The 26,129-nt window shown below is 33.5% G+C and overlaps 1 protein-coding gene and 2 long non-coding RNA genes across 4 annotated transcripts; all 3 read right to left on the bottom strand.

The window, feature by feature from the left end:
• Positions 1 to 6,192: 6,192 nt before the first annotated feature.
• LOC116012313 lies at positions 6,193 to 8,818 on the bottom strand. Of its 2 annotated transcripts, XR_004097130.1 has the most exons (4): positions 8,541 to 8,818; positions 7,893 to 7,936; positions 7,063 to 7,239; positions 6,193 to 6,565 (listed from the first exon to the last, which is right to left on the bottom strand). It is a non-coding gene; the product is annotated as an uncharacterized LOC116012313 (long non-coding RNA). The 2 variants fall into 2 exon arrangements; XR_004097129.1 differs by having other exon boundaries at positions 6,199 to 7,239.
• A 4,440-nt stretch (positions 8,819 to 13,258) lies between these two features.
• Positions 13,259 to 14,230, bottom strand: LOC116012528. Its single transcript, XR_004097151.1, has 2 exons — positions 14,194 to 14,230; positions 13,259 to 13,629 (listed from the first exon to the last, which is right to left on the bottom strand). It is a non-coding gene; the product is annotated as an uncharacterized LOC116012528 (long non-coding RNA).
• Positions 14,231 to 15,410: 1,180 nt separating this feature from the next.
• LOC116013280 (protein MODIFIED TRANSPORT TO THE VACUOLE 1) lies at positions 15,411 to 20,808 on the bottom strand. Its single transcript, XM_031252949.1, has 5 exons — positions 20,455 to 20,808; positions 18,242 to 18,991; positions 17,886 to 18,041; positions 16,677 to 17,642; positions 15,411 to 15,840 (listed from the first exon to the last, which is right to left on the bottom strand). The coding sequence occupies exons 1-5, from the start codon at positions 20,659 to 20,661 to the stop codon at positions 15,799 to 15,801; spliced, it is 2,121 nt and encodes a 706-aa protein (XP_031108809.1). The 5' UTR covers positions 20,662 to 20,808; the 3' UTR covers positions 15,411 to 15,798.
• Between the last annotated feature and the right edge of the window lie 5,321 nt (positions 20,809 to 26,129).

Genomic DNA, 26,129 nt, shown 5'->3' with positions numbered 1-26,129 from the left:
CCCCTAAAAAATCTAATAAACATAATTTGATTTTATTTCTAGTGGTTCCGGGAAATAACAAACCGCCCATAAATAAAAAAAATTATTCCGCGCACGTACTGTTCGCATTGTTCGTCAGTTGCCGTTTCAACTTGGAATGTAGCAACGTGTCTGTCTAACGAAGAAATTTTGATAGTAGTACTATTGAAATCATTTATAGTAGGAGTAAATCCTAAAAGAGTTTGTATTTGTGCAAACCAGGTTACGATACTTTGGTCCATTTTGCCAATTACTGGCCGACCATCAGCTTTTAAACCCAACAAGACTTCTACATCTTGTAATGTAATTATAACCTCACCAAACGGTAAATGAAAAGCGTGTACCTCCGGTCTCCAATGCTCAACGAGGGCGGTTATTAGGTGATGGTCGAGTTTCATGTAACCCAATCATGTTACAGCATAAAATCCCGATTGACGTAACAAACGTTCAATACGGTCATCAGTAACAACGACTCTATAAGCAGCACTAGCATAATGTGCACAATTCAAAAGACTATTGAACCCTGTGTTGATAAGTTAATAAACTCGGTTCGATAGGCCCCGGATGTAAATAACTCCGACTCATAATTTGTCAAAATAGAAAATATATAAGTTAACAAAACACTAGACAACTTTTGGTGGTCCTTCAAAATATGACATGCTTCTAATTTGTATGGAACATAACATATTTATACCCAGATGATGAACGAAATGTGTATATGTATCATTATACTGTTGAAATGCTTGTTTAAGGCAATATTTGGATCAGTCCGTAGTAGTCAAACTGCTACGGACTGATGGATGGGGACTGACCTTTACCAAAGGTCAGTCCCCATAATTTTAAAAGGGATTGACTAGTTGGTCAGTCCCATTAAGGGGACTGATATTGTCAGTCCCCTACAATGTGACGTGACCGCGCAACAGTGCGCGGTCACGTCATATTTATTTTTTTTGGTTTTTTTTTCTATTATTGAAATAGTAGGATTATGTTGTCATCAATACTATTTTTGTTACAATCGTGTTATTTTATCCCAACATAAAAATTAAGAAAGCAAGTTTACAAACTAAAATTTTTAAATACAAACAAGAAAGTAGTAGATACTGCAAAAAATTCTTAAAACGAAAAGTATAAATAATTCATTGATTTTCATATATACAGTTACATCATGGGCTTCGCTTGATATGAAGTACGTATTACAATGTTGTCGGGCAAGCTAATTAGCAACAAATTTTATTAAATCTGTATTATATTGTCCAGTTAAACTTGTAATCGGACGAATTAATATATATTTAATGAAAGAAAATGATCATCTCTGCTAAAGAGATGATCATTTTTTCTATCCAAATACATTACTATTATTTTTTTTAATAATCTCGCGACATATGTTTATTTAAAGAAATAAAAATATGTCGCGAGTTTTAATTGGTCTACAGAGTCAAATTGCGAGCCATAATTGAAATTCAATTCGTCGATATTGTCTTACATAATTTGTATCTGCAACAAAAAAAAATATTTAGAATTTCGAGAATATAAATAAACACTCTCCAAATATTTAACGCAAACTAACATACTCATCGTATTATAAATCCTCACCGTGTTTTCTTCCTTTTTCCCATTGCTGACCGTAAAATATGTAAAAACTTTTGATAATATGTTTGTTTTAACGAAGTGATGCTATTGCATATATTTTCTTTGTATTGTAACTAACTAGTCTAACTAGAACTATTTATAGAGCTCGCAGGCAACACGCAACTTCCATTTTACTGTAAAGTGGATACACAAACACTTTAACTTTAGCACAAACACTTTACCAGTACAACACAACTACCAAATGGGTTGCTCTGGCGCACAGATGAACGCATCTGTCAAATGTGTTCTACTGCAAAGTGGTGGTGAGTCACATGTGTTCTACTGCAAAGTGATGGTGAGTCTTGTCAATGTGGCGGGGGTTGCGCCACTTTATCAGTAAAACGCAGCTTGCAATTGCATTTTTCTGGTCCACATGAATGCATCTGGCACATGCGTTCTATCTTTTTGTGGGAATAAACATTTTACAAACAGTATGAAAAATTGCTACCATATGGACAATGCCTATTTGGGGAAAAATTGCCGCCCAAATGAACAGTATCAATTAACAGTGACGAGAATCGGAAGAAAATGAGTAGTTGATCTGCACAAGGTAATTAAATTGAACAAAGCTCATGGGCTTTTTTCTTCAAAAATCTGCTGCCATCCTTCTTTGCTTTTAATAAATAAATACTATTAGTACATGTTTTTGAATTATAATTTGGAAGGAAATTAGCCTATTATGAGAGACTGACAAAGCCTTTCATTTAAATTGAAGCACAAGAAGAAAAAAAAAATCAATCAAGAGGTAATACTTTACTAGTAAAACGTTTAATCATGTCATGTAGACAAACACTTGAATTTATGAGTAAAACTTCAGTGTATGAGTAAAACGCAACCTCCAATTGAACACTTCTGTTCTCAAAAAATTCTGACAAACATCTTCACTTCGAGTTGCGGGATTTTTTTTTTGAATTTTTTTTGAAAAGGTCCAGATCATTTTCTAAGAATGCAGTTCACATATCTACATCTATTACTAAAGAGTTATAAGTTTTGCGTCACATGATGTAGTTCAAATATGAGTTTTGCACTTTTGCGTCACATGATTTAGATTCTACTGTTGTAATTGTATTAAGTAGATGAAAGTTTATATAACAAGCATTTTTATTCTTACTGGTAATTTGTATATATATTTTAATAAACTTCAAAACTTAAAATTACAAAAAACATAGTAGTAGTTATTGCAAAAAAATATAAAATTGAAAGAATAAATGATTTATTAACTTTCATATATACAGTTACATCATGAGCTTGTCTGATATCAAATAGGTATTACATTGATAGTTTGCAGACTTATTGAAAACAAACTATCATACCTCTAGCGTGTTTTACAATATAATTTCGCATGTTTAAACCTGTAATTGGGCGAAATTACTATTATTTTTTCATAATCTCGTAACATATATTTATTTAAAAAAATAAATATATGTTGCGAGCTTTAATTGGAATTCGGAGACGATTTGCGAGCTTTAATTGAAATTCAACTTGTTGATATTGCCCTCCATAATTTGTATCTGCAATATGAAAAGATATTCAGAATTCAAGTCAAAATAAATAAGCACTCTCCAAAATATATAACGCAGACTAAGATACTCATATAAATCTATATATTCTTACCTGTTTTTTTTTTTCCACATAGCGGGCAGAAATATATATAGAAACTTTGGAATAACTTGTAAGTTTTTAGGAAGTGATGCGACCATATCAACAATGCATATATTTTGTTTGCGTCATACATTTTGTTTGTGTTGTAACCAGGCCAGAACTATTTATAGGCAAATGACACCACTAAAATGCAACTGTCAATTTAGTTCTTCCGGTCCAAACAGATATGAACGCAACTGGAATTTGTATTCTTCTGGTTGACAGATGAACGATTATGCCACATGCGTTCTTCTGCGTCATATCAAGTTAGTACAATTTTTTGTTTAATTTCTTTATTGTTTTAAATAAATTACACAAGAATTAAAGGAAATTCCGGACATACAAAGTACAAACCAGTAAATATTTAGCTAATACCGAAACGAGCATTAAATATGTATACATGTATCAAACTACTACACGTATTACATTATAAACCGAATATGAAATCTTTTATATTAAATATATCAATCTCTTATATTTAAGCAACTAATTTCGCCGTAAATATTATCATGGATAGTATATGTAGTTGACCACGGATAAATATTCTCAACATTACAATGACCAATAACTAGCATTACGATGACGTTATCCTTTATATTGAAGCATACAACATCATCACCCGCATAATGTCATAATGATCAATTATTTGTTCACACTGCTCTATGTAGAATGCTTCATCAAAGTGGAGTTGTAGCTTTTTATCTCCAACTATGAACTCGAGTGGACCCTCTTCAACATTAGAGTCGCTGAGAAAAGCACACAACCGGTCATGCTGCATTTTAGGAAGAACTTGTTAGTAAATAACTACAGCAGTCGTAACACTTAACAATTGTTTTAGGCATCTTACTGCTCCAAGTCGACCAAAATTTGTATACAACGAACAACATCGCTCCAGTTCTGCAAACTGAAATATTGGTGGTATTGCAGATCTTGTCGTCACCATAATTTGTTCTAATGTGTAAACAAATTAAATTTAATGTATTAATTTCAAACTTTAACATATAATTTAAATAAATAAAATTGTTACGGTACCTAATTCAAATCGACGTGGACTTATTTTTTTCCCATATTGATTAAATTTTCTACGCGGTGTGTAGGAGTGGCCCTTGTAGAAGAAAGTTTCAAAAGTGAAAAAACCTGTATGTCGAAATAGCACAATGTCTCCGGGGAATAAATGATTTTCAACCATGAAATCGAATATTCCATCTGTAAAGTGCATATTTTCGACGAAAACTTCAATTGCGACCGCTTAGTGCCACAAAATTGCTTTAGTAGTCAGATGTTGCATTAGATGACGATGCATACAATTTGAAATTATTATATCCTAAAATAGTATAATAAATAATTATTATACAATTTAAATATATAACATACTAAACTTAGATTGTTAAGATAATTACCAGATTCAGATCAATTTGAATAGCGAACCATGTAAGGGTGCATTCAAATATATCTGGCAAATGTATTTGATTGCTGCACGCTATTTAAATGAATTAAAAAAAAATATCAACAACATAAAAGATGGTAACACTGTAACATTGATAGTTACCTAGTTATACATGATAGGATCTAAACAAAATAGTAACAAATACAAAAACACTTACGTGAAGGATAATTAATGTGTTGTAGACGTTGTAAGATGACCGTAGTGTATTGTTGGGCATCTATCTTGTTTGCAAATAATGTTGCTTCTGGCGGATTTAAGCCTAGCATTTGTAAATAAATAACCCATCCCTGCGCTGGATAACATAAATATTCATTTGATCCTCTACACGATATAATTGCACACACAATTTTTCTCCTACCAACGGTTATTGCATAGTAACGCATCATTTCTTTTCGAAGGATGTTCAAACTATTTTCTACTATAAAATCTACAAATATATCCATATTGGTTCAAAATATCCGTAAACAAATTGGAGTAATGTACTCGTGTTTTGAAATGCTAAGCTCTAACGGATTTCACGGTTATGCGATATATATACACATCGGGGGAAGCTGTCAAACACTATAATACAATGCATCTGCCGTTTGTGTTCAACTGTTAGCAGTAAAAACACAATTGTCACATGCATTCTACTATTAAAAGACTGATGTGACCGGACACATCATTGACGCACGCGGTCACGTCTGGAAGTGAAACAGTACAACGCAAATACTACTTGCGTTCTACCTTCGCACGTCTCCACCACCTCTATAAACTTTGCTCAAATACTTATCTAATTCAAGAACTAATGTTTAAACTATTCAACTAACAACTTGAAACTTCATACTAAAACTATAAATATGGAAGTGGAGTAAACGCAATTGCAAACGTTTACACGTTTTTTGGTAGAATATTTGTAAATATTTCTTGGAGTAAAACGCAGCTGGAAAATGCGGTCCTTGGTTTCGAGTTTTGCAACGCATCTGTCGGATGCGTTCCTCTGGTACCGGCGACTCACCGGCATCGGCAAGTAAAACGCATCTGACAGATGCGTTCTTCGTATAATACGTTGAACGCATCCTTAAGCTACGTAGTATCGTATGCCTGCAACGCAAATAGTGGATGCGTCTGACGTATTTTATACCAAAAACGCAAGTGTCACATGCGTGTTGATACCGTATTTCAAATTTAACACTACAAGAAAAATCCCGATTCGTGACGGAATTTTTCCGTCGCGAAACAGGTTTTGCGACGGAATCGCGACGGAATTCGTTCCGTCGTTTATCAGCTTGTCGTATTTGTGTTCGCGACGGAATAATTCCGTCGCAAAATATGGCGACGAAATTGACGACGTAATAAGGCGTCGCGTCGCAATTCCGTCGCGTTTTGGCAACAAAATTTTTAAAAAAAATTAGGGCATCCGCGTCTGCTGTTGGTACAACAGACGCGGATACCATTTAAAAAATTAAAAAAAAAACAAAACAAAACAACAATATTCCCTTTTATACACCGTATAATCTCTCAATACAAACACTATGAAATTACATTTTCAAACATTACAATACTTCATTCTCAAAAATTAAAATACTTGAATGAAATTACAAATTTACAGTTCTAAATTAAAAAATAATTGAAAGCTACAAAAGAGAAGAATGAAATTACAATTTACAGAAGTTGGCGACAATGAGACCTTCCTTTTTCCTCTTCATGTAAACTTCCACATAGATTAAACCTGCCAATAATTGCAATAAATATACTCCTGCTGTCGCTGCAACAGATATCCTAGCTTTTTTTAGCATCATAGCTGTAGCAGTTACAATCCTCATTTGCCTCAAAAATAAGATATATGTCCTTATAAGAAATATAAAGAATTAAATAAGAAATACTAAGAAATATCTACCAACGACCATGCAACACCAAAAAGTATCAACTATATGCACAAACCACTGTCAAGGAAACTACAAATTTTACACTATTATAGTATTATCATTCCATGTTTCAAAAAAAAAAATAGTATTATCATTCCATCAGTTCTTTGCTCACATAAGTTAAAAGTAGAAGGTAAATAATCAATCATTCTCACTATAGTTCAGAACTCAAAAGAGCATGCACTTCACTTAAGGAAAAACATGGAAACCAATATTGATGAAGTAAACATCAAATCCACAAAGCCAGTAGCGCATATTCATTCATAAGCTTCACTTAAAGCAGTGACAAAATCAGCAGATAAATCCAGACACATGCAAAAATAAAAGAAGTACCATGTAAAAACTAGGGCCGTGTTATAAAATGTATGATAACATAAATGAAATCTTAAAAACAAGTTACAAAAAGAATGTTTTACTTACTGTTTTCTACTCTCCATAGTTCACCCCAAGGCTGAAGACATATATGGTTAGCAGTTTAGTTCTCTGGTTCCTCCTGATCTACTAGGTTAGTTGAATCTAAACCCTTTCAAAAGTTGTGACTGGTTTAGCTTTACCAGTGTAGGCTCACCTTCAGAAGGGAAATCTTCCCAAGCTGCTCTGCATTTATTGCCCAAGCATTAAAAAGCAGTCAGAAATTCCATAACCACTCTATATGAGACAAGGCATCAAAAGTTATTCAAGTACACCACTAATATGATATCAATACATATAATAGCACTTTAAAATAGAACCTAATTATCAAAAATTTAGAATACTTAATTGCAAAGCCATTCTCAGTAATAAGGTAATATTAGCTGCTACTAGTATTAAAAAGATTACAAAAGTTTAGAATACTTAGTTCTCACTGTCACCTAAGAAGGTAATATTAGCTCCTACTAGTATTAAAAAGATTACAAAACTCCAACCACAGATGGTAGAAGTCCCAATCACACATTCACAAACCAAAAGACACTAACAATAATTCATAGCAAGTTAAAAAGTGCATCCACTAAGTCTTGACAGTAGAAGTGAGTCAAAGAGTGAATGTAATTATCACTAACTCAAAATCAACACATTGACATCTCTAGATAATAAATAGTAACCCACAGAGTTCAGTAGGTTTCATGACTTTTCTATACATTGTAGTTAGTTATCTAAATTGCAGATTAGGAACTTTGTTTTCTTTCTTTAACTTTGGAAAATTATAATTTGCAGTAGTCTGTTTCATGATTGTTACACACATAGGGCAGAGAAACAGAGAGGTCACATACCAGATTCAGGAACTAATGCCATTCTTCCTTCTTTAAACAGCTATCTGAAGCAAGTATGAAAAACATGTGAGCAACAAAAAAAAAACTGAGTATATCTTAGAACTAGAAGCTAAAATGACAGCAGTTAACTCATACAGTAAGTCTCACACCAAGCAGATCCACAGTTGTGGAAGGTATTGATCCCATTAAGAAATTTACCACTCAACTAAAATTAGATATTGAACAAGAAGCAGAGAAACACATAATTAAACAACTAGAAAAAGGGATGACAAAACTGCAGAACATTTATTTTAGCAAGCATAGAACTATATAGGGTTTTAGCAACTGCAATTTACACCTAAAAAGGGAACCAGATAACCCATAATTCCAAAAAAATAAAGTCTAAAATTTCCAGTCTACTTCTCAGTGCTCATCTTCTTTGAGCTAACACTAAAATATACCTCACCAAAGTTATTTCGGCCTAATATATGCTCTCAACTGTTACTTTACTCCCCAAACTATCATGGGATGAATTGATGATCTAAAAACTCAAAATAAATCAACAAAATTCAAAATAAATTTCTTAAAATATCACAATAACAATAACATTTGAAATAAATCAACAAAAATTTGAAATAAATTAAATATAAAATAAATAAATAAACTTACCGTAGCAGCTGGTGAAGGATGGCAGCTCCGGCGAGTGAGGCAGCTCCGGGGTGGTGGCGGTGGCGTTTAGCGGTCGCGAGTGAGGCAGCGCCAGCGGAGGAAGGGCGGTTCGGCGGCGTCGCCTGTGGCTTCAGATCTGTTGGAGAGCGGCTGGGTCGACGGGGAACTGGGAGTGGGCGCGGCTGGGTCGACGGTGAAGATGGAGGCGACAGCGAGGAGCTGGGAGATTGGCGATGGTGAAGATGGAGCCGTCGGCTGAAGCTTATATTTAGGGTTATAGCTTTTATTTCTTTTTATATTTATATTTTGGCAGTTAAAATAAAAACAACATTGCGACGGAATTAATTCCATCGCAATATTTATCTATTTTCAAATAAATTGTTACATTTAGCAACGGAATAAATTTCATCGCCATTTTCGTCGTCATTTCGCGATGGAAATTAAATTCGTCGCCATTTCCATCGCCAATTCGCGACAGAACTAAATTCAGTCGCAAATTCGGTCGCGATTTTTTTGCCGCCAAGTTTTCGCGGGTTTTATTTTCTATTTGCACAAAAGTTCGCGACGGAATTATTTTCCGTCACAATTTCGTCGTTAATTTGCAACGGAATTGAATTCCGTCGCAATTCCGTCGCTATATCGCGACGGAAATTCCATCGCGAATCGCGAATTTTCTTGTAGTGTAAAAAAATAAAAATAAAATAAAACGCAAGTGGGAGATGCTTCTCTGCACTAAAACGCAACTCCCAAATTAGTTTTTCACATTCTTGTCAACTATTAATTTACTTCACATTTTTGCCAATAAATTCCCATGCAGTGTCATTTCTGTCATTTACCCCCATCTAATATATACACCCCCATTATTATGTAATATATGTGATATGCTTCATCTTATGCCACATATATTATAGTGCATGTAACAATTGTTAATCCTTGTGAAAAAAGGTGAAATCGTCCACCTCAGACGCTCCCACACTCCGGCTCGACAATTTGTAGAGGGCTAAACCATAGTAACTCAACTGATCATCAGAGGCCAAACTTTTGTATAGTTGGCGAAATCTAAGCCATTGATCTCAAGCATTCAACCCAAATCTCTCCACTCGGACTCATGCGAAAGGGTGGACTCATTTGATCATGAGTATGTTTGTGTGTGTGAATTTTGGTTACTATATATATATATATATATATGTATGTATGTATGTATGTATTTTGATGAATTAAGTATCTTGATTACGGATTAGCTAGGTTCTTTGATTACGAATTAGGTACTTTGATTTCAATTTAAATCACCAATATCGTTTATAAGTGTGTCCGTCATTTAGTATTCATATCTACACAGTACTTAGAGTAGCATTTTATCAATTGACAGATATGGATCGGAGTTGGATGTATGAGAAACAAACTACATTCAAATGTATGCAAGGGGTTCAAGAGTTTATACAATATGCTGAAGAAAATAGGAATTGTTAGGAACAAGTGTAATTTTAGATTTTGATGATACTAAAGTTAGGAAATTTTACTCCCCAGTAATTCTTCCTACTTTCTAGACTTAGAAACTCTATTTATTCGATTCTAACAGTCCGAACAGTAAGAGCAAGGCCTATGGTAGGGTTGAATGGGGATTTTTGCGAGGTATTATGGTGTGTTTGGGTTTCTCTGAACATTGGGTTAGTATCATTTTGGAGTATGTATCTACGATGTCATATAGTGTGTTGTTTTAAGGAGAGGAACATGGACAGATTTTACCATCTCGGGGGACTCTATCAAGGGGATCCTTTGTTGCTTTATCTGTTCCTCTTGGTAGTTGAAGGGTTAAGTGCGTTGTTGTATTGACAGGAGTGGTGTGCGAATTTACATGGTGTATCAGTAGCGAGGGGTACCCCGAGTCTATCGCATCTGTGTTTCACGGATGATTGTTTCTCATTTTTCTCGGGCTACGGGGAGGGAAGCAAAGGTTGTGGGCTGGGAGAGGTGTTGGAAGTGTATAGTAGGTGGGAGAATTTTGATAAATCCTCTTTGAGTTTTAGTTGGAATGTGGGTGAGGGGGTGAGAGGATGGTGTCGGATATCCTAAGTGTGGTGCATGGGGAAGGAAGCGATCGCAATTTGGGTTTACCATCCCTAGTGAGAAGAAATAAACGAGCAATTTTGGGTTTCATTAAGGAAAAGGTGGCGCATATCATAACATGTTATCTAAAGCTAGGAAGGAAGTGAGAGAGTGAAAAGTGTTCTCTAAGCTATGCCTACATATGCCATGTCTATTTTTATGTTACCGAGAGGGCTTTGCAAGGAAATTGAGGTTTTGTTAAATGTTTTTTGGTGGGCGTTACAAAGGTTAATTGGTAGTAGTATCCGATGGTCAAGATAGGAGCATTTGTGTTTACTAAAGAGTATGGTGATATGGGTTTTAGGAGAATATGAGATTTTAATATTGTGTTGTTGGGAAACAAACATGGAAGTTGGTGACATGCTAGGACACGATGGAGGCGAAAATTTTCAAAGCAAAGTATTATCCATATTCATCTTTTCTTGAAGTAGTACGAGGGAGTAATCCCTTGCCTATTTGGAGTAGTATTCTTTAGGCTAAGCTGGTTGTTACAGAAGGGTGTCGATGGAGAGTGGGGGGATGGTCGTTTGATTAGGGTATGGGGGATCCATGGTTACTTAGAGAGAGCTAGTTGTTCATACAGACTGAGAGGTCGATAGAGTTAAATGGCACAATGGTGTCTTCATTGATGGAGGGTACGCCAAAGAGATGGGATACGGAGTTACTAGGTGATATGTTTTGCAAAAGAGATTGGCTTCTTGTGCAAAGTATTCCGTTGTCTATTCACATGATTCCGGATGAACATGTCTGGGGTTATGAAGTTCATGGTAGGTATACAATTTGAAGTGGTTATAAGCGTTTACTAGGGGAAAGGGAAGTGGATGGCTAGTTTGGGTTGACTAGAGTATGGGATTTTTTTCTTCCTCACAAAGTTAAAGTATTCTAGTGGCAGTTGTGTACTTTGCGATTGCCAACGTTAGATAGTCTCCGTAAAAGCAGGTGGTGGTGGATGGGTACCGTGTCCTATGTTGTAAGGAGGAGGAAATGGCTCAACACTTATTCATGCATTGTGACGTTGCGACTCAGTGCTAGGATATCATCGGCATGTGAGGGGTTTTTGCATTGTCTGAGGATTTGCTATTTTGTTTATTGGGCGTCGGCTGGGTTGGCCGAGTTCATCCCCTACTCGATTCGAGACATGACGTTGTGGCTTACCATGTAAGGATGTGGTTAAATGGTTAATGCCCACCTACTTATCATCAATTGGTTTTAAGTAGGATATGGCAACTAGATAGCCAACAAACTCTGTGGTTAAGCATGTTTGGCTTACAATAGTCGCAGATGGGTGACCCACTGGGAAGTAAGCATAGTACAACGCTTAGATCCAATAATTGGTATCAGAGTCGAGGTCACAGGTTTGAATTGATGGCGAGGCGAAAGCCGAGTCCAGTCCCGGATGGGATGTGGGCGTAGGTCGGGCCAAGTCCAGTCCCAAGAGGGGGATGATGGGCGCGGAAGCTAAGGACCGAGTCAGGCATGCTGCGCAACCGGGCTTTGTGATCAAAGGTTGCAGTAGGTGCTGGGATGGGAATTGTTGGGCGTCGATAGGGTTGGCCGAGTTTAGCCCCTGCTCAATTCAAGACGTGACGATGTGGCTTACCATGGAGGGATGTGGTTAAATGGTTAATGTCTACCTACTTATCACCAATTGCTTTTAAGTAGGATATAGCAATCAGATAGTCAAAGAACTCTTTGGTTAAGCGTGTTTGACTTACAGCACCCACTGGAAAGTAAGCATGCATAGTGCAGCGCTCAAATCCAACACTGTTTTGAAAATTGTTTTTGAAATATGGACAGGGAGTTGGTATGTCAGGTGGTAGTGATCTGTTGGAGCCTTTGGGTATGTGGGAACGATGTTGTGTGGAAGGAGGGCAGAGCTGTCGGAGCTGATATTTTCTGTCGAGGGTTGGGTTTTCTTCAGGCTTGGCGAGAGCATCATGTGAGGGGTAGAGGTGTTGAGGCCGTTGGGCGGCAATCGCAGTGGGTAAAACCGGTTAGAGGGAAGCTTAAAATGAATGTCGAAGCTGCCGTTGATGTTGGTCAGAATTGCATGGGTTTTGGGTGGGTGATACGGGATGAGAATGAGGTGTTTGTAGCGGCTAAGGGTTGTCAATAGGGGGGGGGGGGGTTGCTTGGGAGGCTGAAGCGGTCGGGGCGCTAGAGGCTTTGAGTTAGCTTGAAGGAATTGGATTTAGACGATAAAGAGATAGAGATGGATGCCCCACAAGTGGTCTGTGCAGTTGAGGGGTTGGCTCATTTGGCTCAATTGGTGAGGATGTTAGATTACTTATGGAGTCTTTCGAAACTTAACAATTCAGTTTGTCCATTGTTCTACGGTTTGGGCTGCTCATGTCTTAGGTAAGGTGGTTTGATCTATGTCAGGTGTTTTGGAGTGGTTATGAACTAGAACAAATCTTCTATAATAAAAAAGCCAGAAGAAGAGCATTAAATGCAGTTCCCGCCCAGTGCAAAACGGCGTAGTTTAGGGTATAACTATGGTTACGCATAGGCAATGTTCACGGTCCAACTTTTCAGCTTCCAAACGGTAGTAGAAGTGTGAAAAGAAACAAACTTTAATTATAACTAGATATTAATGGCCGAAATACTTTGGATTTGTTTAGGAAGTCGAATCGGTAAAAACGATTCGAGAATCGAGGGGACTTTTATCGGGAACTAAGAAGAGAATTAATGTACATCCAGAACTCTTTGAGTGTTAGACTTATATTACAGACTATATATTACATGTTGAACTATCGAATTCGCAAAAGAATAAAATTTCTTTTGATTATCAGACTTGCATTCCAGTATGGGTTTGTCCTGTTTTGCGAATGAGTTATCAACCTTCCTTCAAGTACAGGAGGAGTGCTGTGAAGCTAAAGGTCATTCCTACATACTTGGTCATGGAAAGAAAAGGTTAGTCCAAAATAAAGAGCAAAGAAGTCGTCTTCCACGACGAAGAGGTATGTGTTCTTTCTCCCTTAATCTGCATCAACAATGGATATTTGAAAAGTGTTAACCAAGACAGTCAAATGGATATTTGGGATCGAGAATAGCTATACGACAAGCTAATCAGGTAAGTCAAGCTATGTTATTATGGTTGTTTTATCATACCATGTACAGGCTTTAAGTTCTGCAAAAACATTACCTAATTAAGAGCTGCAAACAACATTTAAATTACTTTTTGAGTAAAGTCTAATGCATGAAAAATTTAGTATTTGCAATGGACTACTGATGTAGTTAATCTTTTGTATAAGAAATCATTTGCTGGTCAGACAAAATCAGAAGTGGATGTACAAGCAATGTAATGGAGACAACTATGTGGATCTACACAGTTTTAAGAGAGACAGATGAACATAATCATAGGCAAGGGAGTATCAAAATTCAAGACATAACCAGTTCAGTGGTAGTGTTTAACTTAAGAATAGATTTAATGATGTAAGTCAGAAATCTGTGTACAAAATAGATGTTTTTTTTTTTGTTTTTACACAAGTAATGTAAATGTGTTGCAATCTATATATTGAGTTTGCAGGAATGTTAGAATACTTACTTTATGATTCAAGTCATGAAATGTACTGTAACTCNGAATAGTAATTTTATTTTTAATAGTAATGGAATTACTGTAAGTAATATTATTTTTTTTATTTGACTATTGTGAGTAGTATTATTCTATGGAGTATTATAATTCATCTTTCATTTGTGTTAGTAGTACAAAATATATTGCCATGAGTTTGTTTCTTATAATTGGCATTATTGTAGTGTTAATTTGTTATTCTATATGAATTATAGGGAATAATGTGACGCCAGTTGTAGACAAGAATGTATATATGCTACCATAATATAATAGTTTATTATTTTTAATAATGACTCATCTTAAACATGATTTTTTATTTTATTTATAGATATTTTTTGCTCATAAATTTATTATTGGAAATGAACATATTTATTAAAGAACCAAAAAAGATATCAACAAATGAGCATCATATATATGTAGTCTTATTATTGAAATTTAAAATAAGAAATGGCATATTTCTGTTTTTGTCTATTAATTTAATATCAATCATAATTTGTAACAATACGATGTAATATTTATATTTCAACTATTTTTTGTTATGCTTTTATTTACGAAATCATATGTTATGATATTATTTTATGGACATTATTTAGTAATATAGATTGTTGTATTACATTGATTAATATCAATGACTCCGTCAGATACACGATTGTCATTTAAGTTTGAAAGGAGGCAGTTCTCATCAATGTTGTCTTATGCAATGACAATAAATAAAAGTCAGGGACAAAGTCTATCTAATGTTGGACTATTTTTTTTTTAACTGAAATGTTAAAATTACTTAACTTATTACTGTATAAGTAACATCCGTGCATTGCGTAAATTGTTGGAGGTACAATTTAACCAGTAAACTACATAATAAAATCACATAACAATATTTAACTTTAGACCGTGCATCGCACGGGTATAATACTAGTGCTACCTAAATAATAGCAATGCCATTTTAATGTAAGTTAATCAATTTATTTATTTATTTATTTATTTTGGAAAAAGGTTAATCAATTTATTAGTCACTGCAATTGCCATAGCTGTATAACTCTACCGCTGGTGGATTGCAGGTACAAGAGAATGGACCCATGTTTAGCATCTAAGAAAAAAATTGAGACAAGCTTTTTCTAAGATGTAAGCATTCCAGGGCGTTTTATCTATTGAACACAACCATTGAGAAAGGGAACGAACCATTGAATTCAGTAGAGTATCGCAAATAATTTTTTAAATTTAAAATTTTGATTCTACATATGGCAATCTGATGAGTGGCAGAAAAAGGAAAGAAAAAAGAATATAAATCTGCACATACTTCATTCTTCTGTCCTCATTACATCAACTCAACAAGCATCACCGACCAAATCTTTCTTTTTCTTGTACTAGGGATTCATTACACTTATGTGATGCACCAAAACAAAAGTTCTCAACAAAACAACATATATTCTAATAAATATCAAAAGGAAGCATTATTATTATGAAACAACTAATATTTTCAGGTTGAGATCCCTTAGTCTGATTGCCAGATTCCACTTTGAAGTTGAGATCCTTAAATTCCAAGGAGCTAAGCGCCATACCGTGATTGCATATGAGCTTCAAAACTCAAATTACTCTTTTTGGGTCACGAGCTGCAGCCAGATGATCCTGAAATCATGGAGTAAAAAACACCATATAAGGTTGATTGAATCTTACAAGTTATCTTTAGTTCATCACTGTTACTACTGTAAGAAATAATTAGCATCAATCCTCATGCAATTGCTAACACAAATCCAACATTCAGATGGAATGCTGCTTCAACAGTTGTTAAATACAATCAAATTCCCTGCCAATACCACATGCGTCAGGGGGGGCAACAGAAAGACAACGTCACACGTACAAAGCTAGCCACTTTTGAAACAAGAATATTAGGTAGTGATAAAATAACCATCTCATTTTTGTTTTAAAATGTTATGAAGTCCCTTAGATGCTTAAGACCAAAGCAGCTAAATGCGCACCAGAATGATTGTGATTCATTAAAAATACCAAGGAGTACAATATCATGAGACACTAATTTGGTCAGCAACAGCAGACTCTGAAACTATCATGCAAATGTCAAGTGTGAAAGCAGATGACACCATTTGATGAGGAGACCAAACAAAACAGTGACAAGCATAAAAATAGGAGGAAAAGTAATCTACAGCAATGAAACTAAAAAAAAAAAAAAAAAAAAAAAAAAAAAAGTCACAGGGAACTCTAAACCCCCTAAAGTTGATAACATAAATGGAATAAAATCAATTAAAAACAATTGATGATTGGTCTAGTAATTCCTTTAACCGGATTTATCAATCAACCTAGTCAACAATCAACAATAAAGAAAATACTTCAATTGCAATGGAATGTCTTCAAATTCACAGGCATCATCATCATAGTGCTTTTCTAAATTAGAGCAACATGCATTAGAAAATAAAATGATAAAAGCAATTATCAGAGACTAAACTTACTGAGATAAAATCAAATGCTCTAGTATCCTCTTTCTTTTGACTGCTCATCAATGATGTTGGAGTTTGGTTAGGAATGTTGGCATTGAAAATATCAGGAAGTGCAGAAGCGTAACCTCCATTAGATCCAGAAGCAGGATTAACACCAGCAGTTTGCTGCAAGCTGCCCATTTGCTGGAAAGTGGACATTGCAGCAAGGAATTGTTGTTGGGCAAAAAGATTGCCCATGGCACCTGTATTCAATGCCTGAGAAGCAAATGATGGATTTAACATAAAGCCAGGAGGCATATTATATGCCATTGCACCCAAAGGAAACATTGGAATTGTACTTGAACCAGAAATCTGAGAAGGTGGCATGCTGTTGAAGACATCATTGGAAACCATATGGCCAGGATTAGGATTAGAATTTGGTAAGATATTCTCAAGCGTTGTTCCTCCTGAGCTACCATTTGGTCTTGTAGATGATTCATATCGATTAAGGGATAAACCAGACATTAAGTCATGAACATCTTTTTGAGGAACACTTTCCTCTTTGGTTATATCAGAGCTGGAACCAAAAATATCAAATGGTTCAGGTCCACTTCCACTAGGTACTGGACGAACTTCAGCAGACCCTGGTTTGTCAAATGTCATCCCAGAGAAGAGATCAGATTCATGCTCTTTGTCATTACTGCTATGGAAAGAGACATCTGCAAAAGGATCATCATCATTTTGCTGTTCACTTGTATTCAAATCAGTGCCAATTCCAAATAAATCATCAATCAGAGGGGCAGTAGAGGAAGAGGTATTTGCAACATTCTCATTATTCTGCATTTGCACTGAACCATCAGTATCGAAAAGATTATCACTGTCACCAGTGTCTATTAAGTCAGGCATCTGAACAGTCTCAGTGTTTGCTAGTTTGTCCGAATGAGCTACACTTTCTACAGTCTGTCTAGTGCCCTGTCCCAAGTCCAGAAGGCTCAAGACCTGTCCAAACATATTACTTAAATAATCAAGGTACATAGAAACCAAATGAAAATGTCAACATTTCAACAATACATGTCCATTTCATTTTAAACGAACAGAAAAGTCATTAAACTTCACCTATCTTATTTGAGACGAAATGTTGATCATGCAGATTGAAAATATAGTGAAACTTAAAATCTAATTACTTTCCTTGTACAATGGAAATTGGAATCGTGTTCAGTAATCAGAGAGTAAAATATTTACCTTGTTTGCCTTTTCTCTTAAAGATGCTTGGGGGGATTCAGAACATTTAACCACCACATCATTGTTCTCACTGAAATATGATGCTATAATACAAAAATGTTCATCATCTTTTTTCCTCAAAATTGCCTCAAGAACACAAATGGTTTTTACTCGGACCTGGCAGAACAATAAAAAATTAAGCATTGGTAAGCTTCAGCACATTATTTCTTTTGTCAGTTTTAATAGGGGGAAGGGGTAGAAGTAAAAAGCGAAGGAAAGTGCAGCAAGGAGCATTTAAATGTTAAGTTCCTCTTGGCATCTACATAAGATCACTCTACGGATCTCAAAATATCTGGAGAATGAAAAAGGAGACAGACCTGCCATGATGGAGAATGGAGCTTTGATTCAATGGCGTGAATTATGGCTAAAGCATCCAACTTTGAAGCTTCTGCCAGGAATGCTTGAAGGGCATCCCTGGTTGGCTGTAACCGAACACCACCAGATGTTGCAATTGTTTCCAATAACCTCTCCTCACGAGTCTTCTCACCAGAACTCATACCCAAGTCCCTGTTGGTTGTTTCTGTATCAGATGTCTTAAGATCCTGACCCCAACTTTGAGAACCTGCATTTCTTGAAAACCCGGAACTATTCTGAGATTCATTATATGAAGTTATTCCTTCATATCGATCTGAGTAATCAATTTCCCTTGTCAATGATCGCTGAAGATTTGGACCCCTGTAACTTCCAGTATCATTCTTTTTAAGGGATGGGGATTGTGTCAAACTACTAAGTCCATGCTTTATTGTAGCACTACCAATTCCAACAACCTCACTGATAAATGACTTCTTATCTTCTGATGGCACTTCAAAGTTAGTATTACCAAAGCCTTGGATTCGACCACCGAGATTTTCTTTTGGAGCAGGCTTGATGTCATCTGAGGAAGAAAATAGAGATGATAATGCTTCCTGGGCTGTTTCACGCACTGCCTTGTTAAGTGCATCACCCTTCAGAGGATCTGGCTGGCCCTTGTAGTGAATTAACTGGCGTATGGACACAGAATTCCTTTGCATCTCTCTTCTGAACTCCGCACCAGACTTTCCTATGGCATACTTGATTACTCTTAGAGCCTAAACAAAAGGGCGAAATGATCTCAATAAATTGGAATTCAGTAATCAGTAGAAAATTTCCCTAAAATAAGCAAATTGCAAATGCGAATATGAAGTTCTAGTTCACTACTTCAGTTTTTGCAATGTCTAGATATGTGTGTGTGAGAGAGATAGAGAGAGAACATACAGCCTTTAGAGTAAAATGAAAAAAAAAAAAAAAAAAAAAAAAAAAAAGATGTTTTTGTTTGACATCATGTATCATAGTTAGTAGTAAAGCCAGTGGGTCAAACTAAGAATTGGAATTGACATGCCTTCTGCTCATAACTGAATACTAGCATCAGGCCACCATAAAGTGAACATTTTTGTTTAATATATTGAGTTACATCAATTGAACCTATTCAGCTAGCTTAAATATAAGATAACTATTGCTATTCAGTGTAATAAACTTCAATGCTCACCTAATCATTCTTCCAAATAGATTCAATTAACAGTATCTGCTTATAACTGAATACTAGAATCAAGCCTCTATTGAGTAAACCTTTTTATTTTAATATACTGAGCTAAATCAATTGCACCTATTTGGCAAGGCTTAAATATGTCCAGGATAACTCCAAAACACACATATGCATACACAAATATAAAATTTACCAGCCAATGGATTACTGATAGTAACAAATTAAACAATCATTACATTTGTACACAAATAACTAACTATTTTCCTGTTTGAATTACATATTTATTACTTGGAGGAGCCTCCAAACCTAATAAAATCATTTTAAATGTTTCTCCATTAGTTCCCTACTTTATTTATTGTTACCTTTTGCCACACTTCAAGGTGAAATGTAACAATTTATCCAGCTTTCCAATCAAGTTTTATAGAAGTAAATACAACTTAGATACTTAAAACAAAGACCTCTTACCCTTTTATCCCTTTCAATTCATTAGTCATGAAAATTACCAAACATCTAGTATTAGTATTCTAGTATCTCAATTAACTAGTTGAAGTTGATGTAAAGATGAAAATTGTGTACAATTGTAATCTGCAGAGCTTTCATCATCAGTGCACATCTCAATTAACAAATGAAGTAGATGGAAAGGCAAAAAATGTCAGCCAAATTCTAATCACATCCGTATTATCATTACTAAATACCATCTAAAGTGAAATGAGAATGGCACTGAAGCTAAGCTTCTCACTGGTTAAATGTTGCCTTAGACTGTGCAACTGAACAAGGCTCATCTAGAGGGAGAGTAACAAAAAAAACTCATATCTCCGTTTTTCAAATCGTTGTTCTCAATTCATTTTTCTTTTTAATTTCCATTAGTTTCAGTAACCAACCTTATTATTATTTAAATCACACAAGCTCCTAAATTCTAAATTTTGGTATAATTCAGTTAAAAATTAAACATCTGAGATCAAAGAAACTATGATCAAGCTAGGAGAAAACCCAATTTAGCAGCAAACGAAAGAAGGATAAATGGGCGACCTTTTGTTTGACAATAGGGGATTTGTGCTGAAGGCGTTTGAGGATGAACTCCGAGACTTCCTTGACGATGCCTGCATGAGACGACCGGAGAAGCTCACAGATCTCCTCCAACTTGTAAACCGGAGTGACCTTGTCCTCATCAGAAGTTGCGCCATCGACCATCCGTGACCTCCAATACGACTCCACCGCCCGCCTGCTTTGCTCCATCGCTCCGATCAAATTCTTCGATTGACCGCCTTTCCTCAATCAATCCGAAGAACAGTCCAATCGATCTCCGCTCCAGAAACAGGAATAGGGTAATTTGGGAGGAGAAGAAGATCGCTGTCGTTGAGCTTTGAGAAGTGAAACGTGAGAAATCTCGGGAAGTTATTAAAATTATTATTATTATTAAAAGATAATAGTAATACGAATAGAAGGTATAATTTCAGACTTGCACCTAAAATATTTGATATTAATATTGTTGCCCCCATTGTTTTAAGACTTGCACTGAATCATTGACCTTTAGTTTTGCATTTCATTTTAGTGCATGCCTCAAAAAAATATTACTCCGTATATTTATATTAGTATTTTATATGTTTTCAAAAAAAATACTAATCTATATCTATATCTATATCTATATATATATATATTAAAACAGAAGTGCTAGCTTTCCCGCTCATTTTAGTCCAAAAATTTTGAAATCGGTCAACATAATATTATATAATAATTCCTTATTAGAAATTCTAGCCTTCCTTATCATTCCTTATTTATGGCTAAAATTGACAAAATATTCAAAATATGATTCCATTCCTTTTTATACACGGAAATTAATGAAATATTTTATTCGATTCTATTTCTGTATGGATTCCTTAAACAAAATAGTTTAACCTTGCGTATTCTTAATATATATATATATATATATATATATATATATATATATATATATATATATTACTATATGGTTCAGAATATTTTAATCTTGCGTATTTTTTTTATTTTATATTCGTAAACAATCAAATTACTATGTGATATATATTATAGTATTCAAAAAAAAATACTATATTATGTTAATGTACGTAATTAAATTCCTCTCAAGATAATATTCAAAAAAAAAATTCCAACAGTCAAATTACTATACGATGTATATTAGTATTCAAAAACAAATATTACTATATTATGTTAATGTACGTAATTAAATTCCTCTCATGATAATATTCAAAAAAAATAAAAATTCTTACAATGAAATTATTATATGATGTATATTATAGTATTAAAAAAATATTACTATATTATGTTAATGTACGTAATTAAATTTCTCTCATCATAATATTCAAAAAAAAATCCAGCAATCAAATTACTATATGATGTATATTATAGTATTCCAAAAAAATACGATTAGGAATAATTCAATTTAATTATGTAAATCTATCTAAATATGTACATGATTAGAAATTATATTAATCATACAGAATTTTAATTTTGATTTTAATTTTATATTCTATGATAATAGATACTTGACCAAATATATGAAAATTCAACTATACTATTATATTGTACATTTTAATATATTTTCATTTTAAAACTTTTTTTATTTAAATTCATAATAACAAAAAATTTTCCGTGCATCGCGAGGGTAAAATACTAGTATTTTATATGTGCAATGCGTAAAAATATATATCCAATATTAATAATTAATGTTATATTTTTTTAAAAATAATAATTATGTGTATTTATTTATAGTTGTAGAATTTATATTATATTAAAAGTATAATTGATAATTTGAGTAATAATTATGATATGATTAATATTATTAAAGAGAATTTTACATATGATAAATTACTAAATTACTAAATATTCTAATAGTAACATCTATACTATTAATAAAAACAGTATCCTCAACTTTAACTTCCCACCCAAAAAATTCCTATACTATTAAGGTTTGTTTAATATTGTAAAATATGGTAATTCAATTCCTATTCGTAATACAATTGTAAATTAAAATATAGTAATGCAATTCCTAATAAAATATATTCTTACCTACGTTCCTATTCGTAATATAATAATATATTTAAATTACTAATCGGAATAATACAGTATATATATTTCCCTATAATGCAATCTATACTACTAATAAAAGCAATATGCTCAACTTTAACTTCCCGCCCAAAAAACTCCTATATTATTAAGGTTTGTTTAATATTGTAAAATATGGTAATGCAATTCTATTCGTAATACAATTCCTAATAAAATATATTCTTACCTACGTTCCTATTAGTAATACAATTCTAGATTAAAATTACTAATCGTAATAATACATTATATATATTTCCTTGCAATGCAATCTATACTATTAATAAAAACAATATCCTCAACTTTAACTTCCCGCCCAAAAAACTCCAATACTATTAAGGTTTGTTTAATATTGTAAAATATGGTAATAAAAACACATGCCCAATGGTTGATGTTACGAAAATTTGGCATAACTCAACCCGCAAGGACAACCAATTTTCTTTGCGACATTCGTGACATTCGTGCCTGCAGGTGTCGGTGCACACGAGTCAAGCCTTTTCAAGTTCATTTTGGGATTTAATAAAAAAAATATCCTCAACTTCCCGCCAAAAAACACTCCTATACTATTAAGATTTGCATAATATGGTAATAAAAACACATGCCCAACGGGCTAGCAAATTTTCTTAGCAAGATCCGTGCCCGCAGGTGTCGGCCCAAACTGCGGGCACCCAAACGAGTTAAGCCTTTTCAAATTCATTTTGGAATTTGGTTTGCACCTCCCTTGCGCGCGAGAGAGAGCCTTTATGCTATACAATTCAATAAGCCTTAGAAAGACTCTTGTATAAGTAGTTGTGCAAACCCACTTTCCAAACCAATGTGGGACAAAAACTACTTAAAGCTTTTTCTTTCCATTTTTTTTAATTCAAATGGACCAACTTTGAGAACCAATTTCTCATTCACCCATTATCCTTTTTTAGCGTACAATATATCAAACTTTTTGTCTAACTATTAAGAACTCGAATCCACTTTGACCCAACCCAAATCGAAAGTGGACCCAACATATATTTGTACAACAATATAGCCACTAAAATACAATTTTATGCTATTTTTTCAACAGTTATTTGTCTAGAGAATATTAACACTCTACTGTCAACCAACAATCACTCAACTGATTATCCCATTACTCACAGGTGAATTTTTCTCTAATACTGTTTGCCTAATTTATAAAAATCATAAACAATGATATATAAAATCTCTAAAGTTTCAGCACCGCATGTGTACATCTACACATTAGCTATTAATTAAACAATTATTTGCTGGAATTCAAACAAGGATAGCATCAGAAAGCATAATCGATCCAAAACATATCTTCAATTGCACTATATAATATTTGATGTTATAATTTATATAATTATATATCGATCCAAATATTTTTAATATATTATAACAAATCCATTCCGTGCATCGCACGGGTGAAACTACTAGTTTAATTAAAAATTAATGAAATCAAACTTACATATCTATATCTATATACTATTAATAAAAATAAAATCCTCAATTTTAACTTCCCGCCCAAAACACTCCTATACTATTAAGATTTGCGTAATATTTTAAAATATTGTAATACAGTTTCTATTCGCACTATAATTGTACATTATTCGTACTATAATTATACATTAAAATATGGTAATACAATTTCTAATATAATATATTATTTCCTACTTTCCTATTCGTAGTACAATGCTAGATTAAAATTAATAATAATAATGCAATACATATATTTCTTAATAATGCTTATTCCATTACTCCAATGTGAATTTTTTTTAATATAGTTATAATTGTTGAATATCAAAATATAAGTGTATATCAAAATATCGTACGGGCCAAATATTCTTAATATATTATAACAAATCAATTCCGTGCATCGCATGGGTGAAAACACTAGTACTATTAATAAAAACAAAATTCACAATTTTAACTTCACGCCCAAAACACTTCTATACTACTAACGTTTGCGTAATATTTTAAAATATGGTAATACAATTCATATTCGTACTACAATTGTACATTAAAATATGTTAATAAATTTCTAATACAATATATTATTTTCTACCTTCCTATTCGTAATACTCCATCTGTCCCATTTTACCTGTTTTATTTACTATTCATTGGTCAAACCAACTATTTCTTCATTACTTATTTTCTTTAGTAATTTTTTATTATTTTTAAATTTAACTTTTTGTGTTTAATAGTACTTTTAATGTAGTTTCTAAATATATAAATTTTATATATTAATGCTAAACTTAATATTCTTAAAAATTGGATTAAAAATAACTTCAGTCAAACCTCGTTAAACGAATCAGACAACCATTTTGGGATGAAGGTAGTACAATTCTAGATTAAAATTACTAATCATAATAATACAGTACATATATTTCTTGCAACGTAATCTATACTATCTATACAATTAATAAAAATAAAATCCTCAATTTTAACTTCCCGCCCAAAAAAACTCCAATACTATTAAGGTTTGCGTAATATTGTGAAATATTGTAATACAATTCATATTTGTACTACAATTGTACATTAAAATACGGTTATACAATTCCTAATACAATATATTATTTCCTACTTTCCTATTTGTAATACAATTGTAGATCGGTAATTCATAATTTTGAATAAAATACATGCTGTTATTTGACTATTAAAATTGCACTATAAATACTCTGAAACGCAAAGAACAATTCTACTATTGAATATTTTCTATTCTTTTATACTATTTCTCATATTTCTCCTTATTGCTTAGTAATGGTGTCTGTTTTTGTCTCTGCCTCCGACCTAACCGACAAGATAAGGAAAAGCTTTTTAAGGATCTGGTTGATGCGTTGTTATTTGTTCAGAGAATATCAACGCTCTTCGATCAACCAACAAATACTCAAGTGCATATTCCATTACTCGATCCCATGTGAATTTTTCCCTAATATAGTTATATTTACTAGATATCAAAATATAAGTGTACCTCAAGATATCGCACGGGTCAAATATTCTTAATATATTATAACAAATCAATTTCGTGCATCGCACGGGTGAAAATACTAGTTTTAGACTAAAATTAGTAATCGTAATATAACTGTACATATACTTCCTTGCAATGTAATCTATACTATTAATAAAAACAAAATTCTCAATTTTAACTTCCCGTCCAAAACAATCCTATACTATTAAGGTTTGCGTAATATTGAAAAATATGGTAATACAATTCCTATTCGTACTACAATTGTACATTGAAATATGTTAATACAATCTCTAATACAATATCGCTTTCTCTACTTTCCTATTCGTAATACAATTTTAGATTAAAATTACTAATCGTAATATAATTGTACATATATTTCCCTACAATGTAATCTATATCTATACTATTAATAAAAACAAAACCATCAATTTTTACTTCCCGCCCAAAATAGGCCTATACTTAAGGTTTGCCGTTTGCATAATATTGTAAAATATGGTAATACAATTCTTATTCATGCTACAATTGTACATTAAAATATGCTAATACAATTCCTAATACAATATATTCTTTCATACTTTCTTATTCGTAATACAATTTTAGATTAAAATTACTAATCGTAATATAATTGTACATATACTTCTCTACAATGTAATCTATACAATTAATAAAA

This window comes from Ipomoea triloba, chromosome 3, assembly GCF_003576645.1.
Source record: "Ipomoea triloba cultivar NCNSP0323 chromosome 3, ASM357664v1".
Taxonomy (NCBI): Eukaryota; Viridiplantae; Streptophyta; class Magnoliopsida; order Solanales; family Convolvulaceae; genus Ipomoea; species Ipomoea triloba.
Note: the sequence above shows the minus strand (reverse complement) of the source record. Positions and strands in the feature narration are given on the sequence as shown.

Excerpts from the sequence above, each read along its gene's own strand:
- LOC116013280 (XM_031252949.1), bottom strand. The coding sequence starts at position 20,661 with ATGGAGCAAAGCAGGCGGGCGGTGGAGTCGTATTGGAGGTCACGGATG. Across the intron at positions 18,992-20,454 it reads CCCCTATTGTCAAACAAAAG|GCTCTAAGAGTAATCAAGTA; the intron begins GTCGCCCATTTA and ends CCTTTTGTTTAG. Across the intron at positions 15,841-16,676 it reads GAGCATTTGATTTTATCTCA|GATCATCTGGCTGCAGCTCG; the intron begins GTAAGTTTAGTC and ends CCATGATTTCAG.